Genomic DNA, 14,998 nt, shown 5'->3' with positions numbered 1-14,998 from the left:
AAGAGTCTTTCTTTTGAAAAACCCCATACTTATGAGTCCTCTTAATACAAAATCCCAGGGACAACAGGAATTATTAGCTCTTTAATACAGGGAAAGCTGGACAATAAAAATGGGTATCAAAGTTCCCTAACCCAATCAGAAGTATGAGAGTATCAAGGAGCATGCAAATTTCCAGACTTTCAGTCAACCGTCAATTGTATCACTAAGTATCTATGCTGATCACCAACTCTGAAGAAATGAAAATACACAAAATCTAATCATAGTAATATCTTACCAGTAGGGAGTGCCAATGAAAGATTTTCTCTTTGCAATGGTGGCTGTTATTTTCGCAGCCACGCCAAAGTCAGCTAGTAAGGAAAAAAATTGAATAAAAATTTTAGTTCTTTCAATAAAGTTACCCACATTTCTAAATTTCACCCTTAGGCATGGCATTATTAAGAATTCAGACAGTAATGCTAAGGAAATGTATATAAAATGAATACCTAAATATTTTCTTGCTTAGTTTATAACATTCATTGAAGGAAAATCATTTTTTGGCACTTTACTAGAATGAAGCACACTTTATAAAGAACGAAGTTAATAAAAAACTTATAAGCACGATGAAATTAATTAGGAAAAAAACATAAAAAAATAACCCCCCCCACCTGGATGCCTTTTACTCTAACACAAGTAGGGCAGTATTTTGGTGCTATTAAAGAAAGTCTTTTTTTCTCTATATAAACTTTATTGTTGTTACACATGGCTGTAAAAAACTAAATGTACATATAGTTCATTTTTGTCATTTAACTAACACCTGAGGGAATCTACTCCTGTTCTCCTTAACTATTAATTTTGATGACTGAATAATGTTCCATAAGTGGATTTATTACAGTTTAACAGTTGTTTTTTTTTTAAGATTTTTTTATTTCTTTATGAAAGAGACAGACACACGGGGGCGGGCAGTGAGCACAGGGAGGGAAAGAGGGAGAGGGACAAGCAGGCTCCCCAATGAGCCCAGAGCCCGATGTGGGGCTCCATCCCAGGACCCTAAAATCATGACCTGAGCCAAAACCAAGAGCCAGACCTTAACCAACTGAGCTATCCAGGTGCCCCCAGTTTAACAGTTTTTTTACTGCTAGCTCTGTTTGTACTTTTTTCTGTTATAATGTACAATTAATAGTTCTATGAATATAGATTTTTTTCTTTTGGATTAACTTCCTTAAACATTATCTAAGGAGTATAATTACCGGATCAAAACATGAATATTATTGAGGTTCTTGATATGACTATTAAGCCTGTATAATGTTAATTCTCATTTAAAATTTTATTAAATCTTTTTGGGAAAAAATGTGAGGAACTTGAAATAACATACCTAATTTTACATCACCATGATCTGTCAATAAAATATTTGCACCCTAAAACAAAAATATAAATACTATTAAATTACCATCATAAAACTCTTTCAGATAAAATTATCAATTTAAGCGTATTAAATTAACTTACTTTGATATCCCTATGCATTTTGCCTTTTGTATGCAAATAGGCAAGACCCTGAAGTTAAAAAAAAAAAAGTATGCATTAGCAAATTGCAAACTTAACACCTACATTATCTTTTTTTTAAGATTTCTCATTTGAGAGAGAGAGAGAGAGAGAGAGAGAGAGAACATGCACTAGGGGCAGAGGAAAGAATCTTCAAGCAGTCTCCTGGCTGAATGCAGAGCCCATTACGGGGCTTGGTCCCACAGTCCATGAAATCATGACCTGAGCCAAAAGCAAGAGTAGGATGTGTAACCAACTGAGCCACCCACGTGCCCCAATACCTATATTTTCTACTTAAATTCTCACCAAATAAGAAAAACTAGAATGTCTTCGGGGGGGGGGGGAGGGGGAACCTAGAAGAGTTTCTTTTTACTAATCAATGTTTACTGTATTTTAAGATTTCAAATTCATTTTCTGGTAAAAATCAGAAATATCTTACTGTAAAACCATCACCAAGATAACGAACATATCCATTACCCTCAAAAGTCCCTCTTACACACAAACACAGATCTGCTTTCTATCACTACAGATTTAAATTTTCTAGAGTTTTAGATAAACTGAATTATATAGTATATTCTTTTTTGTCTGGTCCCTTTCATTTACAATAATTAATTTGAGATTCCTTGTTAATGTGTATATCAATAGTTCATTCTTCTTTATTTTTGAGTAGTATTCCATTGTACAGATACACCAAATTTGTTTACAAATCCACCTCTTGATAGACATTTGGATTGTTGGATTGTTTACAGTTTCTGGCTTTTATAAATAAAGCTGCCATTAAGGTTCATACACAAGTACTAGTATAATTTTTTTTCCCTTAGGTAATACCTAGCAGTGTAATAGCTGAATTATATGGTGGTAATAAATTTAAACTTTTAGGCAAATGCCAAACTGTTTTCCAAAGCAGCTGTACCATTTTATATTAAAACCAGCAGTGTATGAGAATTTCAGTTAATCCATATCCTCACCAACCTTCTTAAGGTCAGTCTTTTTAATTTTAGCCATTCTTTGGTGAAGTGTCTGTTTTCTTTTTTTAAGATCCAAGTGACTTTATTAAGCAAGATTCACAAGTTGGGCAGCATCCCATCTATCAAGTAGAGTTCCAAGGAGTTGTACAAAATTTCTAGGAAGGAGGGTGGGAAAAGAAGTTATTAATAGAAATGATTGTTTCAGGCAGGGTCACCTTCCCGTAGGGGGAAGGGCAGGGGTCTTATTAGGTGGGGGGATGGAGAGGGTCCATGTGACAGATTCCTCACTGATGCTGGTCAGGAATTTCCCGACCAGCATCAGTGAAGTGTCTGTTCAAATCTTTTGTCCATTTGTTTATTGGGCTCTTGTTTTTTTATTACTGACTTTTGAGAGTTATTTATGTACTCTGAATACAAGTTCTTGATCAGATATACACTTTACAAATATCTTCTTCTAGTCTGCAGCTTCTCTTGTCATTCTCTTACCAGTGTCTCTAGAAGAATGGAAGTTTTCATTTAATAAAGTCTGATTTACCAAGTTTTTCTTTTCTCGATCATGCTTTTCATGTTATGTCTGAAAATGCTTTGCTTAATTCAAGACTGCAAAATTTTCTGTTTCCTTCTAGCAGTTCTAGTTTTAGGTTTTAATATTTAGGTCTATGATTACTTTTAGGTTTTTACATATGATATGAAGTACAGCTTAAGGTTCATTTGTTGGCGTATGGATGTCCAATTATTCCAATACCATTTATTGAAAAGTCTATACTTTCTTCACTGATTTGTCTTTTCAACTTTGTTAAAAACCAGCAGTCCATTTATGTGTAGATTTATTTCTGGTCTTTCTATTCTGTTCCAATGAGCTACTTTCCTACTCTTATGCCAATGCCACTATGTTTTGATTAATACAGTTTTGTTAAGTCTTAAAATTGCTGCTGGCTCTCAAATTTTTGTTCCTTTTTAAAATTGTTTGACTATTCTAGGTTCTTTGTATATCCACAGTAATTTTAGAATGAGCTTCTCCATTTCTAAAGAAAAAAGTGCTTCCGTGGATTTTGTTTGGGATTGTACTGAATCTATAGGTCAACTTGGGGAGAACTGACATCAGAACTATTGTTGAGTCTCCTCATCCATGAATATGGTACAGTTCTCCATTTACTTAGGTCTTCTTTATTTTTTCTTAGCAGTTTTGTAGTTTTTAGTATGCAGGGATTTATGTATCTTTTGTCATACACATTCCCTTAAGAATGTCATATCTTTTGTTACCATTATTATAAAAGTTCTGATCATCTGTTGCTAGGGTACAGAAATCCAATCAATCTTGTACATGGATCTTGAATCCTGCAAACGTTTTAGCCTCACTTACTAGTTCTAGAAGCTACTTTGTAGATTCTATTCCATTTTTTATATAAATAATTATGTGGTCTGTGAATACAGTTTTACTTCTTACTTTCTAATCTGGATGCCTTTTATTTTTTTTCTTATTGCACTGGCTGAAACCTCCAGTACAATGTTGAAAAGAAGTGATGAGAGCAGACATTCTTGCGCTGTTTGACTGATTGGTGGGAAAGCATATGGTATTTTACCATTAAACGTGATTTAGTTGTAGGTTTTTCATAGGTGTTCTTTATCAGGTTGAACAAGTTACTTTCTATTCCCGGTATGCTCAGAATCTTTATCAGGAATGAATGTTGGATTTTCCTAAATGCTTTTTCTAGGTCTATTTAAGATGATCATGTGGTTTTCTCATTTTGTTTGCTACTATGGTTAATTACTTGAAGTAATTTTTGAGTGTTAAATCAAAATTGCATTCTAGGATAAACCCCACTTATTGATGATGTATTATCTTTTCAAATATGTTGTTGGATTACCCTTGTTCACCTCTTATTATCCTTTTAAAGTTTTGCATCTGTACTTATGAAGGATAGTATTAGTCTATAGTTTTGTTCTCTTGCAATATTATTTGATTTTGGTTTTGGAGAAATGCTGGTCCATAAAATCATTTGGGAAGTATTCATTCTTTACTCTTCAATTTTCTAGAAGAGTTTGTGTAGAATTGGCATTATTTTTTCCTTAAATGTTTGGTAGAATTTATCTATCCATATCATCTGACTTGGGAGTTTTCTTTGTGGGAATATATATAAAGAAGAATTCAGATGATTTCTGACTGAGTGATCTTTGGTAGTGTCTCTCAAGGAAATTGTTAATTTTTTCCAAGTTGTAGGCTTTACTGGCAGAAAGCTATTCATAATATTCCTTAGGTACTAAGCATCCTTGTTATTATTTCAATATTTGTAGATTCTGTGGTAATATCTTCATATTCATTCCTTTTATAATTTTTTATTTTCTCTTAGAGGATTATCAATTTTATTGATCTTCTCAAAGAATCAGATTTTGGTTTTATTGCCTTTTTTCATATTTTTCTGCTATTTCATTGATTTCTCACTCTTTATTATTTCCTTTCTCTGCTTACTTTGCATTTGATTTTTTTCAGTTTTTTTTTCAAGATTTTATTTATTTATTTGAGACAGAGAGAATGAGAGAGAGAGAGCACATGAGAGGGGGGAGGGTCAGAGGGAGAAGCAGACTCCCCGCTGAGCAGGGAGCCCGATGCCGGACTCGATGCAGGACTCGATCCGGGGACTCCAGGATCATGACCTGAGCCAAAGGCAGTTGCTTAACCAACTGAGCCACCCAGGCGCCCTTTTTTTCAGTTTCTTAAGGTGGAATTTGAAGATGTTAATTTTAGACCTTTTTTCCTTTCTAATAGAAGTGATCAGTACTATAAACTTCCCTCTATGTATTGCTTTAGGAATACCCCACACCTTCATGTGTTTTCATTTTCATTTGGTTCAAAATACTTTTTAGTTTCTCTTCTGATTTCTTTTTTGATCCATGGGTTACTTAACAGTGCTTTATTTAGTCTCCACATATTTGGAGATAGTCCAGAAATATTTCTGTTAATTTTTAATTTAATGCAATGTGGTCAGAGAATATACTTTGTATGATTTAAATCCTTTAAAATGTATTGAAACATATTTTATAGCTCAAAATATGGTCTATCTTGATAAATGCTCTATGGGCACTTGAAAAGCATATGTATCACACTGTTGTTAGACTAAAATGTCAGTTAGGTCAAGCTGATTGGTTTTATTGATTTTCTGCCTACTTGGGCCACAGAATTATTGTGAGAGGGGTACACCTGATTATAACTGTGTGTTTGTCTATCTTCCTTATAATTTTCAGTTTTTGCTCATTTATTTTGAAGCTGTGTTATTGGGGGCTCAAGCATTTAGGGTTGTTACATCTTTTGACGGAGTGGCCCTAAAGAAGTAGTAGTTTGCTCTAAAGTCTACTTTGTCTGATATTAATATGGCCACTCCAGCTTTCTTTTTAATAGTATCATATATCTTTTTTTTTTAAAGATTTTATTTATTTATTCATGAGAGACAGGGAGAAAGAGAGAGAGAGAGAGACAGGTAGAGGCAGAGGGAGAAGCAGGCTCCCTGCTCAGCAGGGAGCCAGATGCGGGACTCGATCCCTGGACTCTGGGATCATGACTTGAGCCGAAAGCAGACGCTTAACCGTCTGAGCCACCCAGGCACCCTCATATACCTTTTTCTTTTCTTTTGACTATTTGTGTTTTTATAAAAGTACATTTCTTACAGGCAGCATCTAGTTGGGTCTTACATTTTTCCATTCTGACAATCTCTGCCCTTTTTATTTTTTAAAAAAAATTTATGTAATAAAAATTATATGTAATAAGATATACAGCATGATGATTTGATATATATATACACACACACACATAGTGAAATGATTACTTGAGTCAAGCCAGTTAACATCATATCATCTCTTCATAGTTACTGGTTTGTTTTTTGTTTGTTTTTTTAACAAGAGCACCTGAAATTTACTCTCTTAACATATTTCCAGTATTCAGTACAGTATTATTAATATAGTTGTCATGCTGTACCTTAGTCATCAGTCAATCTACATGGCTTGAACTTTATAGTCTGACCAACATCTCTCCATTTCTCGCCCCTGACCCTCAAGCTCCTGGTAATCATCATTCATTCCACTCTCTGCATCTATAAGTTCAACTGTTTTGGATTCTACATATAAGTTACTTATGCAGTCTTTGTCTCTGGTGCCTGGCTTATTTCATTTAGTATAATGTCCTACAGGTTCAAATATGTTGTCACAAATGACAGGATTTCCTTCTTTTTATGATTAAATAATATTCCACTGTATATATACACTATACCTTCTCCATTCATCTGTCAACAGACACCAAAGGTGGAAGTTTGTCAGCATAACAGAATTTCAAAATTGGAACTAATCTTGGAGGGCATCCTTACCAATGCTCATTTTATACTTAGGGAATTAGAACCATAAAATAGATTGTGGTCATATACCAGGGTCAGAATGCAAATTCAAGTTTTCGTTTTGTTTCTTACTTCCATTTAGTACTCTATCCATTACTTAAAGCAATGACTTTTGGAAATTAAAAAAAAAAAAAATCTGTCAACAATTCTCTGCTATGAGTGTCTGATTAGTTTTGTATTTTATGTGAACACAAAAAGTAGATATCTATGTTATGAGAGTATTACAAAAATATATATATATGACAAATTTACTTTTGTATATTTAACATTCAGATTTTACATGGTATGTATTCTAAAGCATGAGGAAACCAACTCTTAGAAATGACTAGAGTTTTCTCTTAAATCAAATCAATCTCTCAGTTTCTAAAATATGGAAAAATAACATACAGAACATCAATTTCACTTCTAAACAAACTACACAATCTAGGAAATGTAGGGATAGAAGCATTAATAATTATCAGTTGTAAATTACCAAAATAAAAATGTAATCACTACTACTTAATTCCTAATTTAAATGCTTTAAAGGATATGAACAAAATTAATACTTGCTAGCTTTTCAAGGCACTAAAAAAATAAATTGGGAGAAATGCTGCATACTCTATACCTTTATTAAAGGGTCACAATCTAGTTTATTAAAAGCTCTCACAGGTTCTGAAATAAAGAAGTAAAGAAACTTCTGCTTAATACAATATTGACCAAAACTATAAAATGGGGTTCTGCTATCAATGATACTTATTAATAATCACATAGAGCTAGAAGTTCCAGGTAACATTCCAGGTTATGGTTTGCTAATTTATTCTCATTTTGGGAGAAACAGTAAAAGACTTCATGTTTTATGCAAAAGGATTCCTTCTCTTGTCATAAAACTTAAAGGGACCTTCTCTTGTCATAAAACTTAAAGGGAAAGACAACTTGTTAGGATTGAGAGGTTTGGTGATTCATCCACAAAAACCAATTCACACCTGTGGCTTTCCTTAGCTCTGCAGCAACTGAGGGCCAAACCTGACAAAATGGAACACCCGACATCACCACTATTTATATCAGCATCAGCTTAAATGAATTCTTGTGACTCATTCAGAAATAAAGAAACCAGACTTGCAGAATTACAATATGAGAGGTTAACAGAAAAATCATTTGGTTTACTCTTTTTCTTTAGGGCATATCATCATTTTCTAGTTTTCAATTGTGAAACCAGAACTGCCTTTCTATCCACATAAGCAAATTATTACCTGTAAAGTTTCTCTGCACACATAGGCTATTTGCAATTCTGATAATGGCCCAGTAACTAGGAAAAAAGAGACACCACATTGTTATATACTTCAATACAACAGCTTAAAAACAGTCTACCGTAAAAATGACAAACTATTATAAAACTTCTGTACATATCATTGGGTGACTTCTCAACATGAGCACACATTGTTCTTGTAATCAGGAAACAAAAAAAAATTAAGTTGGGAACTTTAAAATGTACTTTAAAGATGGAAGATTTACTCTATAACAACTTTGGTCAGTGAAAATACAAGTACCCATTATGTGCAAAGCATAGTACTAGGCAACATAGGACGTTCTATAGAAAACAATAGACATGATCTTAATTCTGAACAATTTTTCTAAAATAAAGCCAAGAAATGAGATAAACATATATAATTAATTAGTTATATAAAGTAGAGAACTGTAAGAGATCGATTGTTGAAATATATTGAAAGGCAGCATATACTGTATTTTTCAAAATAGGAAGGCTTGATCCAGCACCTTATCTAAGAATTTAAAACGTAACCAGGTAACTTTTTTTTTTTTAAAGATTTTATTTTTATTTTAGAGAGAGAGTGTGTGAGCAGGGGAGGAGTAGAGGGAGAGGGAGAGAGAGAATCTCTGGCAGACTCCTCACTGAACACAGTGCCCAAGGTGGGGCTTGATCTCAGGACCCTGACAGATCATGACCTGAGCTGTCACCAAGACGTGGTCGCTCAACCAAATGAGCCACCCAAGCGCCCTGACTTAATTTTTTTTTATGATTGATTGATTTATTTTAGAGAGAGAGAGCATAAGCAGGAGGGGCAGAGGGAGAGAATCTCAAGCCGACTGTGCGCTGAGCACGGAGCCTGATGTGGGGCTCGATCTTTGAGATCATGACCTGAGCTGAAACCAAGAGTCAGTGGCTTAACCGACTGCCATCCAGGCACCCCTTCTTCCTTTTTAAGATTTATTTATTTGAGAGAGAAAGAGAGAGAGAGCGCGAGCTCATGTGCTCTTGGGAGGAAGGACAGGGAAGGAGAATCTCAAGCAGACTCCACGAGCGTGGAGCCCCATGGGACGGGGAATGGGGGGGCGGCCTCGATCCCATGACCCATGAGATCATGACCTGAGCCGAAATCAAGAGTCAGATGATTAACTGACCACCAAGGCACCCCCTGGGTCACTTCTGACAACCAGATCTCTATTATAAAATATAAAATCCTTTTGTAAGTACCTAACCAGACACTTAAAAAATAGGCCTTCCAGGAGCGACTGGATGGCTCAGTTGGTTAAGTGTGGGACTCTTGGTTTTGGCTTAGGTAATGATCTCTGGGTCTGAGATCAAGCCCCACGCTGGGCTCTGTGGAACTCTCTCTCTCTCTGCTCCTCCCCCTTCTCGTTCTCTCTCTCTTAAAAAAAGAAATGCGTCCAATACCATGAGAATATTTGAAATCTGGGGTGGTGTTTGCTGGCAGTGAAACCAAATCAGGTACTTATACATAACCTTCCCTTAAATATTTTACTGCATATTTTAATCACTGGCTCTCCACAGCAATACAGCAACATAAAATTTTGATATTTAGCAACTTGATAGACTAATAAAACAAGGGAAGCTGCCTTATTAACAGTTTATTGTAAGTGTAGATATTCTTGATTACTATGCTATCTAGTATACAATACACAGGGATGGATACTTCTTGGATTCTTTTTTTTTTTTTTTTTGCAGTTTGATAATCTAAATTTATTGTATTCAACTGACTTATGGAACATCCCGGACTTGATTTCTTTTCCATCCAAACTTAAAGCATCTACTAAATCAGTACCATTAAAATCATGGTCCACTTCCCAGCAGCAACAGCTTGTAGGAAGTTCACATTCTTCATCCACACCTGTACTAGTTTCCTAGGGTTGCTGTACAATTTAACATAAGCTAAATGATTTAAATCAACGAAAATGTATTCTCTCACAGTTCTAAGGGCCAGAGGTTAGAAATCAAGGTGTTAGCAGGACTGTGCATTCTTGGATTCAATTTAATTCAACAAATACCAAGTCTAATAATGGAAAGTAGGAATTTAATAAATAAGATTAATGTCTTAAAACAATTTAATTAATTTTAAAAATTTAATTTAAAAATGCCAGCTATATAGTTTTATTTATCCATATTCTTGAGTTCTCAGTCTGTAAAAGTGTGAATAAAAATTGTAAAAAAACTTTTCATATAATTCTTCATAAAATCAAAGAAAAGAATTTTAAATTGAGTGGCACAGTTGTTTACCAATAATTCTTTAAAATTAACAGTAGGATACAAGAGAACATTAATTCTAGTATGACAGAATACATAAGAAAATGACTAGTGTATAAGAAAATAAAACCTTTAAAAAATGGGATTCACTCTTGTTTTATTTTTCAAGATTTTATTTATTTATTTGAGAGAGTGTGTGTGTCCAAGCACAAGCAGGGGAGAGGGGCAAAGGGAGAGGGAGAAGCAGACTCCCTGCTGAGCAGGGCGCCCAATGCAGGGCTTGATCACAGGACTCTAGGATCATGACTTGAGCAGAAGGCAGACACTTAACCAATTGAGTCATCCAGGTACCCCTCACTCTTGTTTTAAAAACTCTTTGTAATATTTTGTATATTTGTAATATTTATGTGGTATTAAATATTATTTAAATAAAAAGAGGCAGTGTCCAGAGTTTAGAAATCAGTCACAACTATTTTTTTGTCATGGGTTATGTGACAAAATTAGATTATTATATTTATTAATTTATAATTAAATAATACATCAGTACATTTTTATTAGAATTCAAAATTTTACTTATGAGTCCCACCTTATCCTACCCTAGAAGTAATGACTTATCAATGTAGTACATATCCTTTCGTTTTGCTATGCATTAAAATTCACATATAATGTGAATATAAAAAGTTTTATTTTTTAAAGTCTAAGTGTGATTGATTATGCTGTACATATTTTTTCTTGATGCAATTTTTCCATTTAAAGAGGCCTTGGAGAGATATATCCAGGTTAGTATAAATGGAGTTACTTCATCTTTTTAAATGCTGCATAGTATTCCATATTATAGAAGTAGCATAGTTTATTTAATAATTGCTCTACTGATTATTTTAAAAATCTGACCTCTACAAGCTACAAATATTATTTAAACTTGAGGGGCGCCTGGGTGGCTCAGTTGGTTAAGCGACTGCCTTCGGCTCGGGTCATGATCCTGGAGTCCCGGGATCGAGTCCCACATCGGGCTCCCTGCTCGGCAGGGAGTCTGCTTCTCCCTCTGACCCTCTTCCCTCTCATGCTCTCTATCTCTCGTTCTCTCTCTCTCAAATAAATAAATAAAATCTTTAAAAAAAAAAAATAAACTTGATTAGCACTTCTTTTTACATCTACTATGGTTGTATTTGTAAACTTGATGACTGAAATTTGATAAGACTGTCAATATAAAGATTTCAACCCAGAAATGTTTGAAAGTATTTCACAGAATTCTTAATAAATGATACAATGCAAAGCTGCAATGGGAGTTTTACTATTCCATATTCAGTTAAATAAAGAAAAAACACTGTTTTATAAGGATCTCTGCTTAGTCTCATAAACTCTAGAAAATCAGTTGTCAACAACAAAACAAATTGGAAGCTAAATTATGGAGCCAAAATGAAGACTCTTTCTAAATAGTAAAATCTAATTCAACTCAGAAAATGGCCTAATTACCTAACAGAACGCTCAATAAAAAATACTTCAAATGTTTAAAAATTATACATTCTTAATACAAAAATATAGCAAAAATTAAACTGCTTTCTTAGTTATGCTAAATGATTTTTAAAATAGATATACAATTTCTTTTATGTGAGAGTTAACCTTTGTATTTCAATTCTTACTTACAAGGAAGTTGGGGCAGTTTCAATTGTAGATAACATATTTTCCTACAGGCTACATAAGATTTCCTAGAGACTACATCTAAAAAGTAAAATTTGGATTGTACAAGAACTCTTGGATTTCTCAGTTCAGGTTTCAGCGAATTTAACTGGATAACCAACAAAAATAAAGTTTAGATTTCTTGTATGCACTAATACTACAGGAGCAGAATGGAAGAATGTAAAACAGTATATCTACCTACCAATATCCCTGGTTAACTACGAATGATAAAAACAACAATCATTAAAGTCAAAGTCAGTTTTAAAATATAAAGGCAAATTAACAGTACCATGGTAAATATCTTGAAGTGATCCACCACCACAGTATTCCATACAAATCCACAGTTTTTCTCGACTAATATATGAAAGAGAAAGAAAATTATATTAGGTAGGAATTCTTAATCACTGAATGCTCTGAAGGCTTTCCCTCTTCAGTACACCAAGGTTTAGAATGGATTACAGAGTGTACAGGAAATTGCCTTGGCAGTCTCTCTTCCAGATACAGAAAAGCATAGTAACTTACCGTCTTCAATGGTTTAGAATATAATCAGTTTTACAAGCTAAAACACTTATTTGTAATCATTTATAATATTTATTGCCAGAAAAGATGTAACTGCATAAATGGAGGTGTCACTAATATAGCAGGGGAGACAAAGAAAAACTGAGACAACATAACTTTAAAAATTTGTATATAACAGCATTTACATGAAAAGGAGGGAGAGTGGTAGTAAAGAAGTATAAAATACAAGGAGAGCATATGCTTTGTTTTTTACCTGAGATAGCTCCCAAAGTAGGCAACGATGTTGCAATGTTTACATTCTTTGACCATAAATATTTCTTGTTGAATCAAAGAAAAATCATCTCCTGAAAAACAAAATGATAAAACTTAGACACCAAGTTACATTTTGAGTCTTATATATGGAAAAAGAAAAGAAAACTTTACAATAAATGTTAGAGATGAGGAATTAGATACTCTTAATACTTTGGTGGGAATATAAACTAATACATTCTTTCTAAAACACAGAAGCCCTAAAAATATACAAAATCTTTGAACTCATAATGTCACTTAAATTTCTTTTCTGTACAAATCAAAACCTCAATGAGATACCAACTCACACCAGTCAGAATGGCTAAAATTAACAAGTCAGGAAAAGACATGTTGGTGAGGATGCGGACAAATGGAACCCTCTTACACTGTTGGTCGGAATGCAAACTGGTGCAGCCACTCTGGAAAACAGTATGGAGGTTCCTCAAGAAGTTGAAAATAGAGCTATCCTACCACCCAGCAATTGCACTACTGAGTATTTACCCCAAAGATACAAATATAGTGATCCAAAGGAGCACATACACCCCAATGTTCATAGCAGCAATGTCCACAATAGCCAAACTATGGAAAGAGCCTAGATGTACATCAACAGATGAACGGATAAAGAAGATGTGGTATATATATACACAATGGAATATTGTGCAGCCATCGAAAAAATGAAATCTTGACATTTGCAAGAAAGTGGATGGAACTAGAGGGTTTTATGCTAAGTGAAATAAGTCAATCAGAGAAAGACCAGTATCATATGATCTCACTGATACGAGGAATTTGAGAAACAAGACAGAGGATCATAGGGGAAGGGAAGGAAAAATGAAACAAGACGAAACCAGAGGGGGAGACAAACCATAAGAGACTCTTAATCTCAGGAAACAAACTGAGGGTTGCTGGATTGGAGGGGAGTGGAGGGGGTTGGGGGGTAGGAGGGATGGGGTGGCTGGGTGATGGACACTGGGGAGGGTATGTGCTATGGTGAGTGTTGTGAATTGTGTAAGACTGATGAATCACAGACCTGTATCCCCGAAACAAGTAATACATTATATGTTTATTAAAAATTTTTTTTTCTGAAGGAGACTATACAGAGATAAATGTTTTCTACAATGTGACTTAATAATGAAAGAATGATTATAAGTATAAGGGACCATATGGTCCCTCTGCCTCTCCCCACCACTTGTACTCTCTCTCTCAAATAAATAAATAAAATCTTAAAAAAAAGATTTGGTGGCTGGGTGGCTTAGTTAGGCCTCTGCCTTTGGCTCAGGTCATGATCTCAGGGTCCTGGGATGGAACCTCACATCAGGCTCCCTGCTCAGCAGGAAGCCTGCTTCTCCCTCTCCCTCTGCCTCTCCCCACCTCCCCTGTTCTCTCTCTCTCAAATAAATAAAATCTTTAAAATATAAATAAATAAATAACTTATGGTACAGTTATACATATAATACAGTTAAAACATGTTTTGATTTGAAAATATGTTCATGATATATTAAGTAAAAAAGGGATGTTCTATATATAAGTACATATGTATACAGAAAAAATGTCTCAAAAAACTTATACAATGTTTATGTCTGGGTGGTAAAATTAAAAGTAATTTTGCTTCTTTTTATTTGTATTTTCCAATTTGTTTATTTCAAATCTATTTGAGTTGTTTAACTAGGAAAAGTTATATTAAAATGAAATATTGGGTAGTTATGGGAATTTCATGGTTGTTATGGGAATACCACCTAAAATGATATTGTCACCATCAAACTTCATTTTATATAGTAGTCTTTTTGGGGGGGCCTTTTTCAGTTTTTAATTCCAGTTAGTTAACATACTTTAACTATCTATATTAGTTTTAGAAATACAACAGTGATTCAACAATTCTATTCATTACTCAGTGCTCATCGTAAGTGTCCTCAATCCCCCTTCACCTATTTCCTCCATCCTCCGCCACCCCCTCCCCTCTGGTAGCCACCAGTTTGTCCTCTATAGTTTAAAGAGTCTGTTTTTTTGTTTCTTTGTTCATTTGTTTCTTAAATTCCACATATGAGTGAAATCATATGGTATCTTTCTCTGACATATTTTGCTTAGCATTATAGTCTCTAGATCCATCCATGTTGCTGTAAAAGGCAAGATTTCACTTGTAAAAAAAATATTTCTTAACTGTCTGCTAGTAG

The 14,998-nt window shown here is 34.2% G+C and overlaps 1 protein-coding gene across 2 annotated transcripts in view; it reads right to left on the bottom strand.

Moving 5' to 3' along the window:
* The window catches only part of MAP4K5 (mitogen-activated protein kinase kinase kinase kinase 5), a 108,309-nt gene that overhangs the window by 49,193 nt on the left and 44,118 nt on the right, over positions 1 to 14,998 (bottom strand). For both annotated transcript variants that reach the window (XM_027569988.1, XM_027569989.1), the window contains exons 4-9: positions 12,796 to 12,886; positions 12,313 to 12,377; positions 8,098 to 8,153; positions 1,483 to 1,530; positions 1,352 to 1,394; positions 275 to 347 (exon numbers count right to left, since the gene is read on the bottom strand). In XM_027569988.1, coding sequence (XP_027425789.1) covers positions 275 to 347; positions 1,352 to 1,394; positions 1,483 to 1,530; positions 8,098 to 8,153; positions 12,313 to 12,377; positions 12,796 to 12,886 — 376 coding nt within the window. The remainder of the gene's footprint in view (positions 1 to 274; positions 348 to 1,351; positions 1,395 to 1,482; positions 1,531 to 8,097; positions 8,154 to 12,312; positions 12,378 to 12,795; positions 12,887 to 14,998) is intronic.

Source organism: Zalophus californianus, chromosome 6, assembly GCF_009762305.2.
Source record: "Zalophus californianus isolate mZalCal1 chromosome 6, mZalCal1.pri.v2, whole genome shotgun sequence".
NCBI lineage: Eukaryota > Metazoa > Chordata > Mammalia > Carnivora > Otariidae > Zalophus > Zalophus californianus.
Note: the sequence above shows the minus strand (reverse complement) of the source record. Positions and strands in the feature narration are given on the sequence as shown.